Genomic DNA, 25,138 nt, shown 5'->3' on the forward strand with positions numbered 1-25,138 from the left:
TTTGCACTGGTTGACATTAAAACTTCCAGACCCTTGAGATTGTTGGCAGAGAAGGTAATGCGTTATTCTTTCAGTCGCTGCAAAAGCTCACAGTATTGTATCTTCAACTCAAATTTCTGTCCTCTGCTACAAACACGCAACAGTGATTTCAAAGGTAGAGGCATGCTCAAGAATGAGGGTAGAATTTGGCCATTTACAATGAATGCATTTTTTTTCTTTTTAACCACATGCACTCTGAACGCCCTGCGTAAATATTTATCTTCAAAGAGAAAAATTGGTTCTATTAAAATTGTTTATTAAAATGCAACATTTTAAGAAAAAACAAATTAGGGTTTGTTTTTGTTTTTGTTTTTTTTTTACATTCTCCAACATCTCCTAATCAGGCAATGCACAGAAAAGCAATAGAAAGGTTTAGCTCTGTTGATTAACCACTTGTTTTATCTTTTATCCACTTGGTGTACTTTGATACTCTGGTGTAGATACCATATTTGCCCTTCAGTGCGCACTCTTCCCCCCAGCTGGTTATTCCAGTTAGAAACCAGGTACCTTCTATTTCTGAAGTATGAGGGCCCCCGCTGTCCCCTTCACACGTATCTTTAGCCTCTGAATGGTAACCGGCACAGAACATATTATGTAAGATAGAAAACGTGCTGCTTTTCATGCACGTTGCACGGTCAACAAATGGGACTTTCAGAACCTGTAGGACTGTGGCCACCCTTCCCCGGAACAGCTGGCTTCCCCAGCCACTCACGGTGCCAGTTCCGTACTTGAGGAGGCTGTTGGTGAATTCTCTGCTGGCGATGCAAATGGGGGTGACGTAGCTGTTGAACTCCAGCGGGGTCCCAAGCTCTAGCAGTGCTATGTCATTCTCGTGCTTGTTTTGGCTGGCATTATAGGTGTGATGTGGAAGGATTTTCACCACTTGGCGATATTGCTCGGTACCATCACTGACTTCCGTGTTGTGTTCACCTGGTGAAAGACATGTCATGCTTTTTACAATTACAAACAACCTGTGGGTGACTAAATATACTCTCAGCATTAGTAACTACATACAACTGATACTTATAGTGTAACTAAGGATCAGCTGGGAGCCAAAATGTCATAAGTTCAAATCCCACACTGGGAATTGGCTCATATCCAGTGCTGATAGTGCGCCGCACTACAAGGAGATATTAGATGTGCCATCTGTTGGATGAGACAAGGTTCACTCTGCCTGCTGCTGTATAATCTAGTTGTTGCTGTGTGTTTATGCCAATGCAATCTATTAACAGATCTGACTAAGGCCCTGATCCTGCAAAGGGAGACATAGGCAAAAGCTTGCCAGCTGCAGAACTGAGGCCAAAGTGTGTGATTATCTCCTCAGCTAGGGCCTGATGCTGCCCCCTTTTGAAATTGACTTCACTAGAAGCAGGATTAGTGTCTGCCCTACAAGGAGTAGGAAACCAAATACCAGTGATAGCTCATGAGTAGTTTCTTTATGCTATGTGACAGAGTCCAGTGCTGCAGGAGCAGGTAATGACTTATGTCCCTTATGGTGCAAATGCAACCTCTTGATGAGTGTGTGCTGTGGGCTCCCCGCTGTGCCAATCCAGGGAGAAGATGAATTGCCACAGTCCCCAAATCCAGAGTCTTGGCTCTTTACTTCAAGCTGTAGCAGTTCATACTTTTAGCTCTATAGGTGCCTGATGCAATGATCACCCTCTTGAAGTGACAGACCAGGGACAGCATGAGGTGCTATGGTCTGAGTTAATGCACTATAGCCGAGGGCTCTAACAACTCGTATCCTTTGTGGAGCAACACAGAGGGGAACCTGCAACACACACGCACCAGTGGGTTACACATACATCAAGTTTAGCTGACCACGTTGTATGATGTATTAGCCCAGAGACGGTGGCCACCCAGCTAAAGATCCAATAGTACTGTGTTTAAAAAAACAAACAAACAACCCAAACAGTTGAGGCTAACCCTGGCCTCGGAGCCCAAACATTCCCTTTGAAAATAGGGGGTGGTGATCAAAATTTTGTAGTGTTCGGGATAACAGAAGTTTGGCAATTCTTTGCAGAGTTATAAGGGGGAGCGTTGTCCTGGGATATTACAAAGTCTCCAGAACCAAGAATATTATCTTTTTAAAACAGACCCCTTATTAGCAAACAATACTTCAGAACAACAGCAACCTGCAAACAATCTGTATCTTTTCCTAAAGGACCGTGACCCCACAGAGTGAGATGCAGGTAGTTGCTGCCAGCAACTGGAATATTAGGCCCTAAAAGCGAGTAAACACAAAGTCTCTGTTCCAAAGCCAATCTTTCCCAGCTCCTGCAGATCCCCCTCCCCCAGCTTCCTACACTTTCCTCTGCTGAGGATAAAAATCAGCTGCAGGCAGTTTGTTGTTCAGGGCTATTGCAGCTGATTTGTTGGCAGGGTATTCCCTTCCTTCAAAGATTTTTCTAGACAAAAAGGGGGAATTTGTCAAGACTTCAGGTGTTTTGAGTCTGCACAGCGTTAAGATTTGTCTGGCGGCAGTCAGAGAAATCCTTTCCCACCCAAAGGAAAGTCTACCTGCCCAAGCAGCTTGCTAACTAGCTCTGCAAGGAAATCAGCAGCAGAATCACTTCTCCCTACTGTGACCAACATCCTAAATCTGCAGGTAACTAGGGTGGGATGGAGGGGACTCCTGAGACCTGATCAACAGCTTGTCACAAACAACCCGCTTCTCTTTTTTGTGGCCCAAAGTGGGTCGGGCATGTTTTGCCTCTGCCTCAATCTTTCTAGGAGCTTTGCTGCAATCTCTAGGATCTGAGCTGGTCTGTCAATCGTAGTCACAGTGCTTCTGGTTTTAACGGTGTATTGGCTTCCTGCTGAACATGCAGAGAGAGCCGGAAGTCATATAATCAGTTAGCTGTCTGCGTTCATGTGAATGTTATTGTCTGACAAGGGCCACTATGGCAGCTTTGCTCACTACACTGATCGTGGGCCACGCTCTGTGAGTGTGTGTTTTCAGTGCATTAGGATATGAGATATAAATGAGGGAGTAGGGATTTCTTTTCAGATGACATTACTAAACTGTAAAAATAAGACACACAAGGGGGAGACTTTGAGGGTTTTTTTCTTATTGGTATTGGTATTGGTATTGCTGCATAATTGTTGGGGGACAGGCTAAACATACACCCTATGTGGAATTTGTGGGGGTAATTTTAATGCCTTTATTTTTGTTTGCTAAATATTTCAAGTGGGGGCGCTATTGTGCTACAACTAAAGGTAGGTGTTTGGCATGGATGGAGGGGCAAGTGCGATATGCATGATTGGCATATATTCCAAAGTCACTGTGAAAACCTGCAACCCCCGATCTTTCCCCCTCTTTCCTTGGTGCCTGTCAATCAAATCTACTCCAATAAAACCTAGCTGTGTTCCCAAACAATCCTCCTGTATCCCAATCGGAGGGGTGTGAAACATTTGTGATGAAACTAGAAATGGATGAACTTGCTACAAAATGCAAACCCAGAAACAGACCCATTTCCAAGCCAAAAAATAGGCCCTTCTAGCGTGAAACTGTTTCCGCTGTATAAAGAGCAGAAGTTGTATACTCGCAGTTTAACAGATACGCTCTGTCACCCTTGTGAACTTTCATGGAGGCAAAACTGGTTGAAAGTAAATGGTAGAAAATGTGGCACTCAACCTTCTGTAGACCCTGATCCTATGCAGGCCCAGATGCAGCCTGTACTGGCATGGAGTTCTGTTGAAATCAGTCCCAGGGGTACACCCAGGCAGAATCAAGGGCCAAGAGAGCAAAAGTAAGTGGTGGATCAAAATCCAATAAGGGCTTTGAGCCATTCTCATTGATGGGACTTGTGCTCCCTAGTCTCTTAAGCCTTTTTAACAATCCCACTCTTAATGTCTGAGTTGGTCCAAATTAAGTGACAGTTATAAATATACCTAGATCACCTAACTTTTATTCTGGGTGTGTTGCATGTTTCAATTGAATCTGTTGTTGTTAGCAGCTGCTACTAACTAGATTTGTGTCCCATGTGCTCAGCAGTTATAATATGAAATACACACTTCATAAACCACTTGAGGAAACTGACTTGTGCCACACCTGTGAACCATCACCTTTTTACCCTTGCCTTAGTTACGGGGCCCTGCGTTGAATTATCTTCAGGTTTCCTATAGGCAATTAATAAAAGCTGGGGGAGGGACGTGATGGGAACAGGGGGTTGAGGGCGGAAATAGCATTGGTAAAGATGCAATGAAGTCATTTTGTGGATGTGTCAGTTTTGGCTTCCTAGCGCCTGTCTACACCTCACAGGGACGTTGTTATGCATAGAAGTTCAGTTCTCTATTTCAGTCCACAGTTTCTGCTTTCTACAGAATTTGTCTTAAAGGATCTATTTCTGCTTCTGCTGATCCCTCAGTTAAGTCTCAGATCTGTGTGACGTTTTAGGCGAACGGTTATTTTTATGAAAGCTTAAAGCCTGACAACAATGGAAGCAGAAATGCAGTTTTTAGCCAAAGGCGAGACACTAGTTGGTCAATGTATTTGGAGCTGTGCGACCCACTGCCACCGATAGTCCCATATTAGGGAAAGCCAGAGATGCTCTTATAAGCAGAGCCCCGCAAATCTGCAGATATCCGCTTTATAGCCACAAATGAGGATATCTGCGGAGCACTTTTGCGGCTCGGATGCGGATCTATTTATAAGGTATTTCACGTTTTGTGTCAGCTAAGGCTTCGGAGGGGAGACTGCTCCTTGTCATATTCTGAGTGGTGGTTTTATGGATTTTTGCTTCACTAAACAGAGACCCATAAACTCCTCTCTTTTAGGCCCTTGTTGTTGGGAGCCATAATCCTGGAGACAATATTAAAGCCCCCTGAACTTACCTCTTCTAATTTACTATGGGCCAGATTTTCAGTTGGTGTAAGCTGGTATAGCTCTACTGAAGTCAATTGACTTTAATGGAGCTAAGCCAATTTATATTAGCTAAGGACCTGGCCCTACATCTTTTGTTTCTTGCAGTCAGTGGACACCTTAAAGCCTGTTACATTACAACTCTAGTGGTACCATGGCACAGTTGTCTGGCCTGGAGAGAGGCATCCATGTTGTAATACAGTTTGTATGTACAGCTGGAGTGGGATAACGTGGCTATCGGGCTGTAATACAACCCTTGTGCCCTACCTGCCAAAAACCATGTTGTCCCATCAACGTAACAAACCCACCCCGCTGGAACATGGGTGGCAGGCACAAGTCTAGTGACATAACTAGACTTGTGTGTGGGGTGGATCTTAGGGGAAGCTTTGCCATGATAAACATGTTCATAAACTGGATAGCGCCAATTTATTTAGCATACCTAACTGAATATCCACTAATGCATTCAGACCTCCTTTTGCTTACCTGCCACAACAGTAATCTGTGCGCCAGGCACAATGCAGTGCGCTGCTGTTACGATCCATTTTTCATTGACAATAGACCCCCCGCAGAATCCTACTCCATTACTATTCTGTAAATGAACCTACAGAAAGAGAAGCCTTGGGTACCACACAAACCAGTAATGAAGGGAAATCAAACATCATAGGTATATTAAGGGAATGGACAAGGGGTGAGGAACAGCCACTGCTAAGTGGTACATGCAAAATTGACACTGTGAAAGCAACCACCCACTTTTCCTCATGCAAGAAGGCAATTTCTGATGAGTTCCTGAGTGTCCTTCCTCCCTTCTTGAGCTATTCCTGTCCAGTCCTGCTGGTTTGACCACATTTCACAAGACAACCTTACCAATGGCTAAATGCCATCTCCCATCCCTCCTCTGGCTAAGTCATGACAAGGGGAAACCAATCTGACACAACATGAAGTTCAACTCGTCATTCCAGACAGACTCCTGAACAGGTTAAATCGGACACCGGTGAGAATAATGGCAATGGACCAGATCCTCTGCTATAAGACACTAAGTGCTGCTCCAGGGGTAGCCAGGGGATACAGGCCTACATGTTTTACATTCCAAAACTTAATTTCAAATTAAATATGCTAATTTACTAGGCACAATTAATTTAGAAGAGGGATTTCCCAGCTATGTTCCTTAAATAGCACACAATTGCTACTAGATATCAGCTTCCTCCTGCAAGTGTACCTGCTGCCTCTTTAGCTCTGAGAAGCAGAATTTTAAGCATGAGAGATCAATACTATAACTAAGAGAAGTAAGCTTACATACTACAAGAGGTTTGCACCAAACATGATCTGCTCTACAATTAAAGATTAATACTTTGTATCTCACAGGTCTCTGTTAATAAAGCACAGTATCTATTTGTACAGATGAAAGATAAATGCCCCTGTTAATTCCAACCATGTTTTATTTTGGCAAGAGAGAGCTCTAAGTAACTCAATTGTAGACTTAAAGGTACCTGGCCACCGGAGGGCAGGTATACATTGAAAATTACAAAACTAACTCAGCTACTTAAATATCAGGCTGCAAAAGTATCAACATAATTTTAAAGAAGTATTTGCTACTGATTTGAGATGTGGCCCAAGCTAATCTCCAGATCCAACTGTTCCCAAGATCTGAGACAGTTTAGATGAAGGTCTGAATTCTGTGTCCTGGGCCCATGTCCATTAGCAATGTCTTAGATTACAAGTGACATTAAAGGCCTTCTCTAACATTAATCAGGCTGTTTGTGCCAGTCCATCACAGAACTTACAGCACCATAAATTCTTGCCTAGAGCTGGTATAGTGGTGCATGTTGTTAGAAGTTCTGGGCTACCTTTTCCCTGTGTCCTTGTCTGTCTCAGGTAGACTGGCCCAGGTGCAGGGTTTTCTGCCTGAAGTTATCCATTGCAGCCACTAAAGGCCTCTCCTTCAGCTGTCAGGAGGGCTGCCTGTTTTGTGCTCTCCAGCTATCTTCCTGCATGGAGTGATTCGCTCACTCTTTAGAAACAATTCCTCAACAAGAACTCTGCACAGAAACATGTGAGGGTGGTGGAGAGAAGGGAATATGGACCAGAGAAAGCATGGGGGTGGGAAGAGGTCGAGGAGAGAGACAAAGGGGGAGAAAAATAGGTGGATCCTGAAGGCGACTCCACACTTGAGAGGGTGGGGAAGAATGCCCCAAGATGAATGGAAAGGGGACACAGAAGGGGGGGATAGCTTGGAAAAAAGCCCAAATGGAGTACTGGGCCACTCAAACACATTGCAGGAGGTAGCAGAGCTTCTGACCATTGTCAACTCTTATAGGGTAGCAGGTCTACTAGCTACTTCCCCATATGATGGGGATAAAAACTGGGAATGGGGAGGCACCCATGTTTAGGGCAGCAGGAGAGTCGCGTGGCTTGGTAAAGGCCTCTTGAGAGTTGGCTAAGCATTGGAATTTGAAGGGGTTTTTCCAGGCCTGTGTGGTTCCCCCGTCACTCTTTTTAAATGTGTATCCTACCATCGTGTCTCCTATATATTATTTTATGTCAATTGAGATGAATCATTGTATAGTGCTGTATCATCACCATGCAACATATGGAGCCGGAGAATGCAGGGCTTTGAGCATCTCTGGGCTGGTAGTCCGGGCAAGACTGCAAGCTTTGTCGTTCCTGGATACGATGGATCTGTTTTTTCCCTGATGCACCTAAATGTTGATTTTTGATGTCAGATTTGGGGCCCTGACGTCTGTCTATTTTGAAGTCCATTGAAGAACCTAGTGTCAACTTGTGTGTGACCAGCTATGTTCACATAAACACAACTGTTTTGCTGTCATCCTTAAGATGTAAGATCACTTCTGCCAGCTGCTAACCTTCTAACTTAACCCCCCTTCGCTTTTCGGCTTCTTCAGCAAAGCTCTCTCTGCCTCTTACTGAGCTCTCTTTTTCGCTACTCGGCTTCCTAGAAACACCTCCTGAAGAATGTCATTTTCCCTCTGTTTGAGACAGGATTAAAATACCTCCACTTGATCTGTCTGAGTGAAGATTTTATATCCCAGTTTGTGCAGCATCTATTCATTGGTCTTCAGAGTAGCAGCCGTGTTAGTCTGTATTTGCGAAAAGGAGTACTTGTGGCACCTTAGAGACTAACAAATTTATTTGGTCTTGCAATCCCCATTACCGGCTGTGCTGGGGCTCAAGTTATCAAAAGATTGTACCTCATACTAATTTTATTAGTTCACTGTTTAACTCTCTCAGCCATTGCAGGATACATCCACCTTTTCTAAGCCAGGATAACTATGGAAGACTTTGAAAAAGGTTCCGTTTAGTAACAATTTCTTCTGCACCTCTCTTCTGCTGCTCCTCATTTTTACAACTGCTTACATAGCAGTCAGTGGGTGGAGTTTTATTTGCATTTCCCTGCTCCAGACATCACAATATCTCTATTTTATTACATCCCTGTTGGTTTGGATGGAGATGGCTGTGATGTCACAATATCTGTTTGTGACTTCAGGTGAGGAATGAGCAGATGGAGAAGATGAGACTCCTTCAAATATATATATAGGACCAGTTTTCCTGTTGACGTAAATTATCTAGCTTCACTGAAGCCGGTAGAAGTACTCTGACTTACATTCGCTGAGGATCTGGCCCAATCTGTGTACTCCTATAGGTGTTCCATGGTAAGAGAGGATGAGCAAGGAACATAGCAATTATTTATATGATGCCATATGCGTGCATGGCACTCGCCAGGCAAAATGAAGTCCCTGACCCAAATCTAAGACCTAATCTTGCAAGTGTTGGCAGACCCTTCTGGAGTCCCCTCAAATCACTGGGTTTCTGCCTGGGTGCAGAAGTCTGCCCACGTGGGTCCATCTGCAGGATCAGAACCTTTGATTGTAAATTCTGATTCATTCAGTGACAATATCATGAAAAATAGCCCACAATTTCATATGAAGTATTAAAACCTGGCTCTCTCCCTTCTTCACTGTGAAGTTGTGTCCCAAAATGTCAACATGTCCCCATAAGTTTTGCTTGATCACAGAAGTCTTCCCCTCAACTGCTCGCAGTGAAGTGCTTGGTGCACTCATGTACTATTCTGCCAGCAGCCAAATCTGGTTGGATTGTCCCGTTTGGACAAAGATGCAGTCACTCTGTCTCCTAGCACATTGCCAGTGTGGCCCTGAACTGGGTAAAGTATGTTGCTACAGCATAGATAATGTACATGGGCCAAAAGACTCTGAGATTTTAAGTGCATCGAAGAGCATATAGGAGAAATGCTGCTTTGTATAAAATGACATGAGACCAATCAAGTTTAGCAGGATACCAACAGGAACAGAACATCCAGTACCTGCCAAGGAACTTCACCTTTCCTGCTTTCCATTCCACCAACAACTCGTGTAACTGGCTTAATGATGGGTGTGATTTGAGTGGTATTGTCTGTTGCTTCGTCATGATCATCGGTAGAATTGTAGTTCCACTTGTCAAAGGTATTCATGGCCCGGGTGTACTTGCTTTTGGCTTCGGGAGCTGTAATCCTCCCACATGGAAACGGCACTGTGAGAAGAAGGTACAGATTCATAAAGTAGCACTTCAGCTGGCCATGCATCATATTAAGTGTTATTACAAATTAAGTGGCAAAACTGGAGATAAATGTTTCACACATCTCACCAGCAGGATGATAAAGGAGCTCTAGGGGAGTGGGCTGATTCAAGTGGTTCATGTTTATGTTTGAATTAATTGATGGTGAAGTAAGTAGCTCTCATAATCAAATAAACACAACAATAAATCCATCCAAAGGTCAGAAATAGGAGCTCCAAGCGATATGCCCTAGGTAGTGCAAGCACAAAGCTTTTCCAGATTTTAGAAATCAATTTTGAGGACTTTAAAAAGGAAAAAACACCAACCACCCTGTGTGTATGTGCACATGTGGATGCGATTAACTCAGGTCTTTATTCAGCATGGTACTGGCATATGTCTAAATTTAAGCATCCGAATAGTTCAGTTGACCCAAGGGATCTACTTGCATGGTTAAAGTTAGCATGTGCTGACGTATCTGGCTGAATAAGGGCCTCACATGGCATAACTCTGCTGTAATGTACAGCCTAAGTCCTTGCCACCTAACCAGCAGTTTTAGTAAGAGACTTCTAGGGGCTTGGAGTTGCATTGCATGGAAAGGATGTCACGGGATGGGGTCAGAAATGAGGGGTTCAGGGTGTATTTGGGGGGGGGCTCCAGGCTGGAGCTAAGAGTTTCAGACTGTGGGGGGGAGCAGGCAGCTCTGGGCTAGGGCAGGGGGTTGGGGTGTGGGGTGTGTGTGAGGGCTTTAGGCTAGGGTTGCATACTCGGGTGGTGCTGGGGATGAGGGATTTGGGTGTAAGAGGGTTCTCGGGGCTGGGGCCAAGGGGTTTGGAGGGCAGGAGGGGGATCAGGACTGGGGTAGGGGCTTGGAGCGCTGGGGGTGAGGGCTCTGGGATGGGGCTGGGGATGCGGGGTTTGGGATGCAGGAGGGGGCTCTGAGCTGGTATTGAGGAGTTCGGAGGGCAGGCAGGGGATCAGGGTTGGGGTCAGGGGTGAAGGCGCCAGGAGGCACTTACCTCAAGCAGCTGCCGGAAGCAGCGGCATGTCCCTCCTCCGGCTCCTATGTGGAGGCACAGCCAGGCGGTTCTGTGAGCTCCCCTAGTCCGCAGGCACCACCCTGCAGCTCTCATTGGCCATGGTTCCTGGCCAATGGGAGTTGCGGAGCTGGTGCTTGGGGCGTGGGCAGCATACAGAGCCCCTTGGCTGCCCCTACACATAGGAGCCGGAGGGCGGATGTGCAGCTGCTTCCGGGAGTCATGCAGAACCACAGCAGGCAGGGAGCCTGCCTTAGTCACACTGCGCTGCCGACCAGACTTTTAACAGCCCAGTCAGCAGTGCTGACCAGAGCCGCCAGGGTCCTTTTTCAACCGGGTGTTCCGGTCGAAAATCAGACACCTGATACCCCTATTCCCTGCCTGCTATGAAGCTTTCCAATGAGCCCCGCCTCACAGTCCGAGACTGTGGACCACGTTGTGAATGGGAAGCCTACAAGCATTTCACTTACACCACTGACCTATGGTGGTGGCTACATGCAACCATGCTTCCCGGAGATCGCCACTCTGCATCCTCTGGGTCTAGCTGGTTCTGCCTGCTCCCCCTTCCAACCCTGTCGTTCCTGGAGCAATGGCAGTTTATACTCTTAACCTGGCTTACTAGCTAACTGCTAGGAGTCCTGACACCCAACAATTTTTGCTGCCAACAATTGTTGCTGCCAGAGAGATGGTGGGGAATCTCGAATAGGAGGGGAAATGCCTAGGGGACAATCTCTCTCTGGAGATGATCTCCACATTCTGAATAAGTTTGAGAGCCTTAGTAGATGCGGGGAAGGGAGATTAATTGTGCCGTATAGTGCCAGATCCCTTCAAACCAGCTGACGTTGGACTCTGGTTCTACTCAGTAAAGCAGCAATGCAAATGTGACATTTCTTACCTAACAGATCTGCCCCTTCTTTGTATCAATCAAACCTGGTTACTTCTGTGACGAAAGTAATTGCTTACTACTTCTCGTTCCTGTTTGCGCTTCACTGTTCCTGTCTTCCACTCTACCAACCAACTCACATAATTCCCAGTTACAGGTTCTATTCCATCTTTTGCATCAGAGTCAGAATTCTTTTAGCAAAGTCCCTATCAGCTATACCTGTGCAAATCAGCTTGAAAACAATAGGGCCACAGGGAAATGGCTGATTTTGTTCCGCAAAACCTCTATCACTAATAGTGATACACAAGAAGGAAGCTTATCATTTTCTGTGGTGTTCAGCTTGCTTCCCAAAATGATGGCTGTATATGTGCCTGAGAGATTCATGGTAGGCACGTTGCAATAAATCAAACACATAAAAAGGTATCAAAGAGTTTGGGAAAGCCTACTGGGTGGTTCGGAACATCAGAATTAGAAACCAAGAAAATCAACTCTCCTGTTGTACATTTATAGAGAGAGATTTCTCCCACTGTGCTTGCTTATTATAACTGACATTTCTATAGCAACTAACTACAGTGCAATATAAATACAGCATGTGTCTGAGCTAGAACAGCATGGAAATTATACATGTATAGGTAAATATTTTACAATCGACGAAGGTGAGAAGACTATTAAAAAGCTGTTGATGGATTAGTAAATGCATTTTAGAGTTTTTAAAAACAAGTTGCCATTTCTAAGTACTTTAAATGCAAAGACAGTTAACTGTTATTTTTAATAGCTATGTCTCACTTACTCTATATGAGATCATATCTTTTATTGGATCAATTTCTGTTGGCGAAAGAGACAAGCTTTGGAGTCACATAGAGCTCTTCTTCAGCTCCATGTAGCTCGAAAGTTTGTCTCTTTCACCAATAGAAATTGATCCAATAAAAGATATGACCTCACACAGCTTGTCTCTTTAATATCTTGTGCCCAACATAACTGCAACCACATTGCAGACAGAGTTAACTGTTCTTTTCTATGACCACTTATTTTATATGCACAGCTAGTAATATATCAAATTGGGACCACGTAACAAGTCAAAGTTGTTTCATGATTTTTTTTAAACGTAAAACTTCCTTCTTAAGTTGCAACCATGAAAATCCATGTATTTCCTTTTAAAGATTTTTTTTTACCTCCTAAACAATAGATTTAGGCTGCATATTTTAGCATCAACTGCATGTCTTTTTCTGACTATCAAGTGGTGGAATAGAAATAATACCCAAAAGCATGACGTTCAAAGATGGGATCTAGCCCTGATCTGTACCATCTGTAGGCAGCAGCCCATTCTGACTGGATGTAGACTTTCTCCATCCTGCCTACTGTAATCAAAAAGCCCACAGCATCCCAAATATGAAGAATGTGGGTTCAACAATGTAATAGCTCTTGCTTGCAAGAACTCCTATGACAGGCATGCCTATGGGCATGAGAGAAGCTGGACACATGGCTAGAAAAGTTGGGGAGCTCCATATAGAATGTTGTAAGGGGGTCATACTGGTCCATTGACAGAGGAAAAGTAGACATGACCTATAGATGGGTCTCTGGCTGCCTGAAACAATCAGTGGTCCCAATGTCTACTCTTAAGCATCCCATTCCTGCGCTGCAGAGTAGTGGCCTTAGTGTGGCTCTATTTTTTTCTACGTCTTGTTTGGGGAAGGAGTTTTATGCCACCAACTGCATGTGTGGCCCTTATCTGCAACAAAATGTCCACAGTTATTGATAACCTGCTATACTACACATTTCATAACATGCTTAATGAAACAACCAGGCTGGGGGTTCCAAAGCCACCAAGGGGATTTAGGTGCATTAATTTCAATGACACTGTGTGCCTAAATGCTCTAAAAAGCTTTTGAAATCTCATCCCAAATCTTTAAATCATTTTAGAACTTGACCTGCAGGGTCACAGGATCTTCCATCTCCATTCAGTTTATAGCCAGGTGCACAGGAGCAAACAACTTTATGGGGTGGATCATTGTTGCAAAAATGCTTGCATCCTCCATTCTTAGTAGCACAGGTTGAATCTGAAAGAAATTAAACCAAACCCTTAAGACACTTTAAAAGTGCAATAAATGCAAAGCATGTAACTGAGCTGTTTACTTAGGACCTAGTCCAAGAGTAATGGGTGGTTAACACTTCTCAAGATCAGGCCTTTAGACTCCAGCGTATAAACAACCCAAACTGTTGCATGGCAGAAGCAAATTTGCATCTTCCCTTCTTCCAATGAAAGCACTGATAAGGAAGCGGTACAGACAGAAATTTATGCCTGCTGTGTGTTAAGGGAACCAGAGTTAAAAAACCCATTCCATCTGAAAGCATGGTTAAATCCCTTCATCTTCCTTGAAAACCTCAACCACCGTATCTAACCCATGCACTTCTCCAAGGAATACATGTACAGCTTATGTGAGACCAAGAGGTTAAAGCAGGGGCAGTCAATTATTTTTTTGTCAAGTTCCAAATTTCTTGGCCAAGGTATAGTCAATGTCCAGACTCCAGAGAAAATAATAATAATAATAATAATTCATAAGTAAATAAAAAAATTTCAGGGTCAGTTCAATAGCATCTGGCAGTCTGGATTTGGCTGGCGGTCCACCTATTGACTATCCTGGGTTAAAGCCAATCTCCCCAAAACGGCAAATATCTGAGATGAACTGGATGAAACTGGTTGGAAAAATGTGTTGTGGAAAGTCATGGTGAAGTGGTAGCATCTGTGGGTCCCCCCATTTCTCTCTCTGCTGGAGAATGTTTTGGCTGGTGGACTTGGTTCTGATTGCCGATCCACTGGACCTGCGGCCTGCCCTGCACCTCCTAGCCTCCTGGCAAGCTATCAAGGAGACTGGTTTCAGAGACCTGCTTTGCAGTATGGAGAGGGAGCAGAGTCCACTAGGGCAGCCGCCTCCTGACAAACAATGACTTCAGCGAGATTGAGGCCACACAGCATTTCAGAGCTCTTAGGGACTTGGAAGCTCCACTTGGAACGGTTTGTACAAATATTTGGCTACAGGTCACGTGGATTCCCCACCACACTCCTCCTCCCCCTTTCTTCAGTTTGGATTCAGGTGACCAGATGCCAGGTCAAAGGGTGCAGTGTAACTCTTGGGCTAGAATTCTGATTTCAGATTGGCATGAACCAAGAAACTCGAAGCAAATGTCAGTTTAAACTGCCAAGTTTTGCATCATAAATGAAGTAAAACCACAGATTTCCCATGACATAAACCATAAATCCTCCCTGACGGACACAAACAGCTCACAAGCCTGAGTCCAGCTTTTGGTGAAACTAAGCTTGGAGCTTATAGTGGAACCTTGTGTAATGCTGATGCCTCTGGGTGAGTCCTTGGCAGTAGGCAGTGAGTCCTTGTTGCACGCGTCTCTAATGTCTAAGCAAAAAGACTCAGCCCCCAGCTTCAGCCCCTGCCACTGACACCGCACTAGGGGTGTCCGTGTCCCTGGTGGTGGCCTGGATATGAAATTGAACTCGGAAGCCTCTGGAGCTTGGGACGCACTTCCTCAGCCGGGGGGGGGGGGGTCTTTGTAGGACATGACAACTTGAGGTGATGTTCTGTTTCCCCTCAAGTGGAGGCTTGACCAAGTGCAGATGGATGAGCCTGCTATAGAGGTAGCCAAGAGACTTTTAGCTCAGGCAGTAGAGGCTCATGCATGAAGATCCAGAGGTCCCAGGTTCGATCCCCACTGCTGATGACCAACCCAGGGGCATTCCCATTACACTCATATTTTGTTAAAAGAAAAGGAGTACTTGTGGCACCTTAGAGACTAACAAATTTATTAGAGCATAAGCTTTCGTGAGAAAGCTTTTCATTGAAAATGCATCTGATGAAGTGAGCTGTAGCTCACGAAAGCTTATGCTCTAATAAATTTGTTAGTCTCTAAGGTGCCACAAGTACTCCTTTTCTTTTTGCGAATACAGACTAACACGGCTGCTACTCTGAAACCTGTCATATTTTGTTGTGAACATTTTTGATGCACGCTCCCCTTTGCTTTTCTTTGTCTTTCCAGAATCTCATCCTCCAAGTGTCAAAAGTGACAAGTCAATAGACTTGCTTGTAATCCTCGGTGAGTTTTCAAATAACTTCACAGTGGATTAACTTCTCTCCCACTCCTCAAGGACACATCCATTCCTGTCGTCATGCTTACGTGATTGTTTACTATTTTTACAGTCACTTCATTTCAATTGCTATTTTAGTCCCAGTCTCCCATCCACCAGAAGACTGCAGTGGCTTGAGACCATTTTATATTTGCTGCAAATTTAAAACACTCTTCCAGACCCGCACCTCTTCCCTGCCAGAGTAAAAACACAAGTAGAAAAAGAATCTCTTCTCAGTGCTCATTCATTACGCTGGCTATACTAGATCAGAGGATGGACACGAACAATGAGACAGCGAGATCCTAGCTCTTTAAACCATTAGTGGTTCTATTTTCATAATCTCCTGAGCCTTTCAGGAAAGTATTTGCATTTTGTCTGTCTTTGGAATCATACTGTGTGTGTGTAGTTGATCATTGCTCATTTCAATGTGTTGAGAACTCATTGTCAAAAAGGGCCCTGTGTGCATAAACCTATTGGGCAATACTCAACCCACCAGCATGGTAGCTCTGATCCTGCTCCCGCTGAAGTCAATGGGAAAACTCTAATTTGATTTCTGTGGATTTTTAATCAGGCCCAATTCCTCTCTGTCTCCCCAGAAAGTTGAATGGAACCATAGGGTGAAATCTTGGCCTCATTAAAGTCAATGGAAAAAATATTGTATTCTCTTCATTAGGCTCAGGATTTCACCTGGGGAGTTAAATAGTCCTGACTAAAATAATCCATACTGGAAGGGCTTGTAATAGGGAGAGAAAAGAGGTTCCTGATTAAATATTTGCATTGGGAGACATGACATTACTGAGCAGGCTGTGAATCTGAGTCTCATTTATAATATGTGATGGCTGCCACCTTGGCTAACACCAGGGTTTAAACCAGGGACACCATAGCAAGAAGTAGAAGTTGCTTTAGCATGAGCTGTATAACCAGTCCTTACTAGCTGGGGTTGGGAGGGTAGCATCTCCTCTGTGGATTGGGCCCCGAAGGAGAGATCTGTAACACACTCACCAATGGGTTACACTTGTGTATTGAGTGGTCACTTACAGCAGTGCAAAGTGGGTATAAAAACCAGCCAATCAGAATGGAAGTTATTCACATCCACTTTGCCCAGGTCTAAGTGACTATGTATGGTGCAGGGCAGCAGAGAATCTGGCCCCTTGGTACATACCTAGCTCACAGTTCCTTCCTTCATACCCTGCCGGACACCAACACACGTAGGAACCGATGTCATCTGCGCAATGGGCTCCATTTTTACATGGATTTGGATTACACTGGTCTCCATCTTGGAAATGAAAACAAGATCAATTAATTAGCAGACAAGGGCATTCATCACCTTTGCTACTCAACAGTGAGTGTTTCCCACACCCTACCAGGCTCAGGATAAAGAATGTTAAGTTAAGCTTGGACCTGAAAACTTCTTTTAAGGGAAAATTTAGATTCTGGAAAATAATTGCATAACAAATTGACAGAGCAGCAATCCTGTGGTGACCTCTGCAGCTGCATTAAGCACAAAGGCCTGATTTTGGCATCAAACCTGACCTCATTACAGTCTTTTGGTGTGTTAATTGCCCTGACTTCAGTTGTTCTCTGCCTGTTCTCACTAGTGTGAGATCAGTCTGGTCCTATTTCTGATTGAGTTAGAAAACTGGAGCTAGGAGGTGGATTTCCTAGAGAACATGCAGAGCCAGCTGTCTCCAAATTAGGTTTTTGTTTTTGTTTTTTTAAGTTCTCATCCTTCCTTGAAGAAGACTGTGTGTAGCCACCTGGTTTTGAGCCTTTACTGTAAGACCCTGAACTTTAGGGCTCAAGCTTTTCTCCACAACTGTGAGGGCTAGAAACAGACTTTTTAAAACAAATGAAAGCTGAGATTCTCATGTTTTCCTGATGACAGGTTTCAGAATAGCAGCCGTGTTAGTCTGTATCCGCAAAAAGATCAGGAGGACTTGTGCACCTTAGAGACTAACAAATTTATTTGAGCATAAGCTTTTGTGAGCTACATGCATCCGATGAAGTGAGCTGTAGCTCACAAAAGGTTATGCTCAAATAAATGTGTTAGTCTCTAAGGTGCCACACGTACGCCTTTTCTTTTCATGTATCCCGGTGAATCCAGGAGCCGGGGCTCTAAGAAAAACACCAGTTATCAGAAAATTTGCAATAAACCCCCGGGGACTTGGCAACTGGATCAGTGATGCTGAATCTTAAGGAAATAAACTCTTAAAAGACAGAGCAAAGCCAAAGGGGAATGGGAAGTGAAGAGTGCCCTGACGCATTCATGTTATACCAGCAAATTCACCTGTTAATACTTTTCTTATCCTCTCTCTCCTTACCCCTGATTCCAATGCAAACACGGGGCAAAATACAACAAATTACAGAATGACCAGCTTGCAGGCCAGGGACTGTATTTTTTTGTCTCTCAGTGGATCGACTTATACCGCTGCAAGTCAGTGTAAAACTCTACCTCAACAGAGTTTTGCACCCACTTACACCAGTGCAGACACAAAGCACAGTGCAGCAGAGAATTAGGACTCAAGCCTTGGAAACTGCCAAAAGGTTGCTTGTGTGGCACAGAAGATGGCCACTTACGGCCACATTCACCGCTGTATAGAGTGTTAGCCTATGCATCACTTAAGCTCTCAAATAGGGTTTACTTGGTGCACAGGTCTTGAGCTGGGTTTCTGCATGGGAGTGAATGTCACCCACGCAGCATGGAGGCTGGTACCAGCATCTTGTGAGCTAAACAAGTAAAACATGCACAGTGATAAAAGGAGAAGGTAAGATTATTTTTTTTTGGCAGGGGTCATTAGTTTCAACCATAGAAAAACAAAATACAGTGTCTCAGTTTCATGATGATTGTTTTTTCAGGGGACAATTTTAAAATGCAAATGTAACTTTTTTATTGTATAGTCTGGACTGACTTGTGAGTTATTTAAGACGGGAGCTGCTCTATGTGCTCAGCCAATCTATGAAGCAATTCATTTGCTGAAACATCCTTAGTTTCATATGTTTAGTGTTCATTGAATGTTTTTTCATGGGTGTGGGGGGTAGTTGAGGTTAGGGACCAAGGAGTGAAGAGACAGATTGTAAGTGTGAAGCAGAGTTGGACAGGAGATGCAAAACTGTTTGTGAGCATTGGTTTGAATTCCAAACAGCTATCTGCTTTGGTCACATTTATAGCTCTCTTTAATATACTATTTCCAAGCAAACATGATGTGCTCACACACGTTTACAGAGGGGCCATTCATAGGAAGAGCCATATTTGCATGCAACCAGGGCATTTGCTACTGGCCATTTGTTCTCAAGCCTTAACATTTCATTTTCCCATAGGAACTGAAACATTCTACATGGTTTACATGACCAATCACACATCACAAACAGCAAGTGGTCTGTGGGAACTCATACATTGAAACTTGTTCACACAAGCTGATTGAACAAATGCAATAATTAATAAACTGGTAAAAACCAATGCTGTGAATTATCTACAACCAGAACAGGGAAAAGGACTAAACTGGGGGGATATATTATTCATTATGCATAACTTTTACCAGCTCTACTGTAGAACATATTTCATTAAATGGGAAATATTCTTTCAATTAATACCTGTACCTTCCATTACTTATAGGCAACTACTGAAAGGTGAATACAGGATGACCTTATGGTTTTTATGTATGTGAAATGTGGAGGAAGCAAATCTCTTACCAATATACCCTTTCCAAAACTCCATCTGCAAAACAAACAGACAATAACATGAATAATTTCTCTTGATATTTAATTTGAAAATTAAATTACAGAACTAGCACAAAGTAAAGCCCCCAAAACTTTAGGTAAAGGATCCAAATAGAAAGTTTTTAGGGTTAAAATCCCTTTCATGAAGTGGGTCAGCACAGGCATAAGTGCTTATATGAGACTCGCATGAGCATAGGTGCTATGCTGGTCCATTGCACCCTTTGGGGAAAAGAGACTTTTTCATAGAATCATCGAATATCAGGATTGGAAGGGACCTCAGGAGGTCATCTTGTCCAACCCCCTATTCAAAGCAGGACCAATCCCCAATTAAATCATCCCAGCCAGGGCTTTGTTAAGCCTGACCTTAAAAACCTCTAAGGAAGGAGATTCCATCACTTCCCTAGGTAACCCATTCCAGTGCTTCACCCCCCTCCTAGTGAAAAAGTTTTTCCTAATATCCAACCTAAATCTCCCCCACTGCAACTTGAGACCACTACTCCTTGTTCTATCATCTGCTACCACTGAGAACAGTCTAGATCCATCCTCTTTGGAACCACCTTTCAGGTAGTTGAAAGCAGCTATCAAATCCCCTCTCATTCTTCTCCTCTGCAGACTAAATAATCTCAGTTGCCTGAGAGTCTCTGGATGAAGTTTAGAAGTGTGAGCAACAAGGGTGATGTCGTGGTGGGAGTCTGCTATAGACCACCAGAGCAGAGGGCTGAGATGGACAAGGTTTTCTTCAGGCAACTAACAAGAGTTACTAGATCACAGGCCCTGGTTCTCATGGGGGATTTCAATCACCCCGATATCTGCTGGGAGAGCAATACAGCAGTGCACAGACAATTGCACTGCACATGCAATTTCCATGATTGTCTCCCTCCTGTCTCTCCCCCAGTAGGTTCATAATGCTGGGTTTGGTGTCATTCTGCCATAACAACACTCACTGTTTTTTCCGTGTTTTCAAAGACTTCTCGCGCTTCTTCAAAATTGCATTTTTCTTCCTTGCATTCTCTCTCGAGGTTCCCTGGAACAAACTCTTCCAGTCTATTTGAATTATATCTCTTTTGCCTGCGCAAAATTGAGCTTGCTTGTTCATTTTTGATAAAAACTGCAATTAAAAAACCCCATAGACCATAGTTACAGATGGTACATTCCCCTCAATGTTTTAACTGTCATGTTTAAATGCTGTGTTCTCAAACAACATGCTTTCTGCTCCTGTGTTTTCACCACCTAGACACCATGGCATATTGCACATGCATAATAAAATTCTAGTATACCTTATTCCCCTTCCTGTATACGGAGGGTACCTGTATACACATAACTGTGTCCACACTAGAAGCTGTAATCATATGACTATATCAGTAAAAAACCCACACCCCTAACCAAAATAGTTATGCAGGTACAAAACCTTTGTGTAGACCAAGCCTGAAAATGCTTGTTGAGTTCAATTTCACCCCAGTGCAGAGAGGCTAAAGGCTTAAGTGAGAGGTAAGTACTGCACAAGATTTATGCAGGCCCCCTGCAGAGGGGTGAATTTTGTCCTAGAAGAAAATCAAAAGGAGAGGATTACTATTTGTTTTCACTTTTAAAACATTGTTTACATTTTTTCCAGAACTAACACAGCTTAAAATTATTGTGCTATTTTCTCTTTACTGAACCAGATCCCAATAACTCATCCTGTGGGGCTACCACATGGCAGATAAATTCCCCATTGAAGACTTTATTAATGGCAGCCTTGTGTGGGCAATATTTTTTCAAAGTTTCAATGTTCCTGACTAATTTCTCCAATGTTCTAGGAACCAGTGAGCTTTGTTTCACCTCACACCGCAAGCACTGTTCTGAGTGTGAGCAGATCTGCTTATTAAAACAGAGAAACTTCTTGGTTACCTACTTTACAGCCAGATTTTCAAGGCCCTTTCTTATGACTAGCAGGCTTACAGTGAAAGACATCAAATCCTTTCATGGTCACTAGATGGCGCTGTCAGTTCTGCTTGGGGTTAAAATTGGGCATTACATTTGCGAAACAATATTATGTAGCTTCTTGTTCATATAAGGTTTATACTATAACAAATTTCCAAGTGAATGGGAGTAAATTTCATTGGCCACTTGAGAGTTGGTGAGAGAGAGAAGGAACTCATCATGATGACTAGAAAGGGAACTTGTGAGGACTAGTAACAGCCAGACAGAATCTCTATTTGCTTTTAGAAGGCTAGTTTCTGCTCTCACTTAGTGCCTAATTAAATGCCCCTTTTCATCCGAGAAAATCGCACTGACTTCAATAAAGTCCTTACTCCAGATTTATACTTTGACCCCATTTGAGTTCATTGGAATTACCATTCTGCACTTACCCCCTGTAACTGAAGGCAGGAATTTGGCCCTTCAGATGGAACTCTATCTGCAAGTGACAGGTTTCAGAGTAGCAGCCGTGTTAGTCTGTATTCGCAAAAAGAAAAGCAGTACTTGTGGCACCTTAGAGACTAACAAATTTATTAGAGCATAAGCTTTCGTGAGCATCCGATGAAGTGAGCTGTAGCTCACGAAAGCTTATGCTCTAATAAATTTGTTAGTCTCTAAGGTGCCACAAGTACTGCTTTTCTATCTGCAAGTGATTATTCTGACTGCCAACTGTTTTTATAACAGTTTAAATGACTGCAAAACAAGTCTACCATTCTGTATTCCTTGTGCTGACACTTGCTTTCAATTAGCAAAGGCAACAATGGTGCCGGGAGAATTAAAAGCTTGGTCTTAATAGAACTACGTTGCCTGAGATCTTAATGGAGGAAAACATTACATTTTCCTGGAAATCAGGTCTGGTAGAAACTTGTGATTATTAATAAAAATTGTCCAATGTCAATAGTTTGGTTTGTGTTTGGGGGAGGGATCAAAACTTGATTTCCTTTCTCTTCTCTTCCTTGAAGTTTTGACCATTGACCAGTTCACACTTAAAATGCAAAGGCGATCACTGTCAACAGATCACGTGTAGCAGCATCCATATGAGTAAAGATGGTTCTACCACCTTACCTTTGAAAACAATCCCCCTTTTTTTAGTGGTGAATGTGCTTTTGGGGCCTGCCATTTTGCATTTGACCTGTGAAAAGAGTCCAGTCTAGTGCAGTCCAAGACATGTTCAGCTCCATGGGCTCAGAGACAAAACCCATAGTCTGAGCAGCCTTTCACCCTGCTTGCTTTAGCAACTCTGCTGCCTTTTTCCACAATTAGTCTCCAGACTAATTACACAAAAACTAGAACATCAGCTGCAACCTTTTCACTTTATATCTCTTCTTGGACGCTTCTAGCCAATAGGAATACAGCAGGCACCTGTTCCAATTAACCTACGTGCACCAGATATAAATGAGAGGTTTCAGAGGGGGAGCTGTGTTAATCTGTATCAGCAAAGACAACAAGGAGTCCTTGTGGCACCTTAGAGACTAACACATTTATTTGGGCATAAGCTTTCATGGGCTAAAATATTGTGTTTTAGCCCTCAAAAGCTTATGCCCAAATATATTTGTTAGTCTCTAAGGTGCCACAAGGATTCCTTGTTGTTTTTGCAGATCTAGATGGTAACTCTTCAGATGCCTCATTAAAATATAACGCAAAGCACTCCTCTAACTCAAGTTACTGCCTTTCTGCCATTCCAGTTAATGCAGTCATGTACTGATGCTGCAGAATGCTTTAAAAACAAAATAAAACAACACCCTGGACAAAAGGCTACAGGCCCACTTGGGGAATAGGCACTTTATTCCATCCCCAGGGACACCTCTGGCTGGAAGCAACTACCAGTAGCTAAGTAGGTGAATCTGAGAGTTAATGGAGAGACAATTTAAATACACTTTCTCGGTGCCTGGGTCTATGAGGTTTCCAGTATCCAGCTCTAGCACAGAATTCTGTAGTAGGCACATCTCACGGGGCATGGGAAGAATATTTTGCCATGGTTTGCTTTCAAGAAGTATCGCAATACTGTGCTTTAGGCTCTCAGCTCTAATCAGTGAGTAAACACACTAGAAAGAATATTTTATCTTCCCAGCTAAGACAGGCTGTCTGGTTTGAAGTGAAATAACATTATACTACTCTGCACCGATATATAGTCCCTTCCACCCCCCCACAACACAGCACAAACATAATACAACCTCATAATCCCACCTGAGGGGGCGTGTTATCCTCCCTGTGTAGGACTGGGTCCTGCTTCCATTGAGGTAAATGGTAAAACTGCCTTTGATTTCCTTAATGCAGGATCATGTCCCTGGACATGAGGAAAGCTAGGCAACAAATGGTGTGATAGTTGGTGTATCAGCCTCATTTCTATTAGAAATGTCTGCTCTTTGGCCAAACTGGTCTCTTGCATGCTCATGATCTTAGTTTAAAATATTGCATTTGAATTCAGCCCGAATTTGGCATTTAAACAATCTTCACAGTAGCAAATCCAAGGACCATGTCATGTATTTATTGGTCTATTGGACAATTTGTTCTAGGATTCCAATACACAGTAAAAGGCACAGACACTAAATTGTAAATATCTTTTCCTCCTATTGTTTTATTTGTATTAAAATGGCTGAATCTAGAGCAAGTCCTTGAAATGAATAGTCATAAAAAAAGTATCAGAAAAGTCCCATTCTTTAAATAAAGAGCGGCACAGCAGTTAATCTTATCACCATAAAACCCCTATTTTTTTTATTCTCAAGAGCAAACATATTTTTAAATGGAGAACCTGTACAATTCAGCAGTCTTACTATGTGAATTTTGTTGCTGGTAAATGATTTATTCCTTATCAGAGGACAGAAATGTAATCCGATCTATGAGAGCAACTAAAAAGCAGAGGACTTGCTAGGTTTAAAATGAACCAACCTGTACATTCGGCACTGAGAAGAGATCCCAAAAGACCAGTTATGATCATGAGAGAGGTTTTTGCCATTTTCGTGTACCAAGCAATCCTTTCGCTAATGATTTGTGCAAGTATAGAGAAGCTGGATCAATAGTTCCAAAGTACAGGCCCTTGTTTGCTTACTTCGGGTAATCCTTTAATTTAAGGTCCCCAAATGCTCATTTGACGAGGCTTCTCTGAAATGGTAGCTTGGATGTGAAAGGAGGAGCAACCACCCCAACTTTGCACAGGATAAACCTATTGCATAGTTTCAAACCCCAAGAAATATTGTGGGCCGGGTTAGGTGGGTTTATATTTGCTGTTGCCCATGTAAAAGAAACAGCCACAGAGCCCAAGTTCTAGAACCAGTGACAGACTCATGCATTGGCCTACAGGACCCGTGCCCAGGGGGCTGCTCAGGACAGGTGGAGGGTCCAGGGCTCCCCACAGTGGCCCAGGCTCCCTTGGCAACTCTTACCACAGCCCAGCTCTGGCTTCCAGCCTGGCCAGGGAGCACAGGGCTGGATTAATGCAGGGGCTTTAGGGGCTGCAGCACAGGCCCCCAGGCTAAGGGGGGCCCCGGTGCAGCAGGGCTCAGGCAGGCTGCCTGCATGCCTTGGTCCCACGCCACTCCTGGAAGTGGCTGGCTGCTAGCACGTCTCTGTGGTGGGGGGAAGGGGAGGCAGCTTCGCGCATTGCCCCCTCCCCCAGTACCGTCTCCACAGCTCCCCTTGGTGCTTGCAGGGGTGGCGCTTGTGGGCATGGGCAGCGCGTGAAGACATGCTGTCCCCCTGCACCAAGGGGTGTGCAGATACGTGCCAGCAGCCGGCCACTTCTGGGAGCACCGGGGGGCCACGGCATGCAGGCAGCCTGCCTGAGCCCTGCTGTGCCACTGGCTAGGAGCCACCTGTGGCAAGCACATCCCGGCTGGAGCCTGCACCTCGCACCTCCTCCTGCACCCTAACCCTCTGGCCCAAATCAGAATCCTCTCCTGCACCCAAACTCCATCCCAGAAAGAAACTAATATAACAGCTGTTCT

General features: G+C 43.9%; 1 protein-coding gene across 1 annotated transcript; it reads right to left on the reverse strand.

Annotated features, from left to right (window-relative positions):
• Positions 1-382: 382 nt before the first annotated feature.
• F9 (coagulation factor IX) lies at positions 383-24,183 on the reverse strand. The gene is made up of 8 exons (XM_038416699.2): positions 24,084-24,183; positions 20,183-20,346; positions 19,212-19,236; positions 16,684-16,797; positions 13,315-13,443; positions 9,240-9,445; positions 5,387-5,504; positions 383-969 (listed from the first exon to the last, which is right to left on the reverse strand). Exons 1-8 carry the CDS (start codon positions 24,148-24,150, stop codon positions 425-427), a joined length of 1,368 nt encoding a protein of 455 aa, XP_038272627.1. The 5' UTR covers positions 24,151-24,183; the 3' UTR covers positions 383-424.
• Positions 24,184-25,138: the final 955 nt, after the last annotated feature.

Source organism: Dermochelys coriacea, chromosome 9, assembly GCF_009764565.3.
Source record: "Dermochelys coriacea isolate rDerCor1 chromosome 9, rDerCor1.pri.v4, whole genome shotgun sequence".
Taxonomy (NCBI): domain Eukaryota; kingdom Metazoa; phylum Chordata; order Testudines; family Dermochelyidae; genus Dermochelys; species Dermochelys coriacea.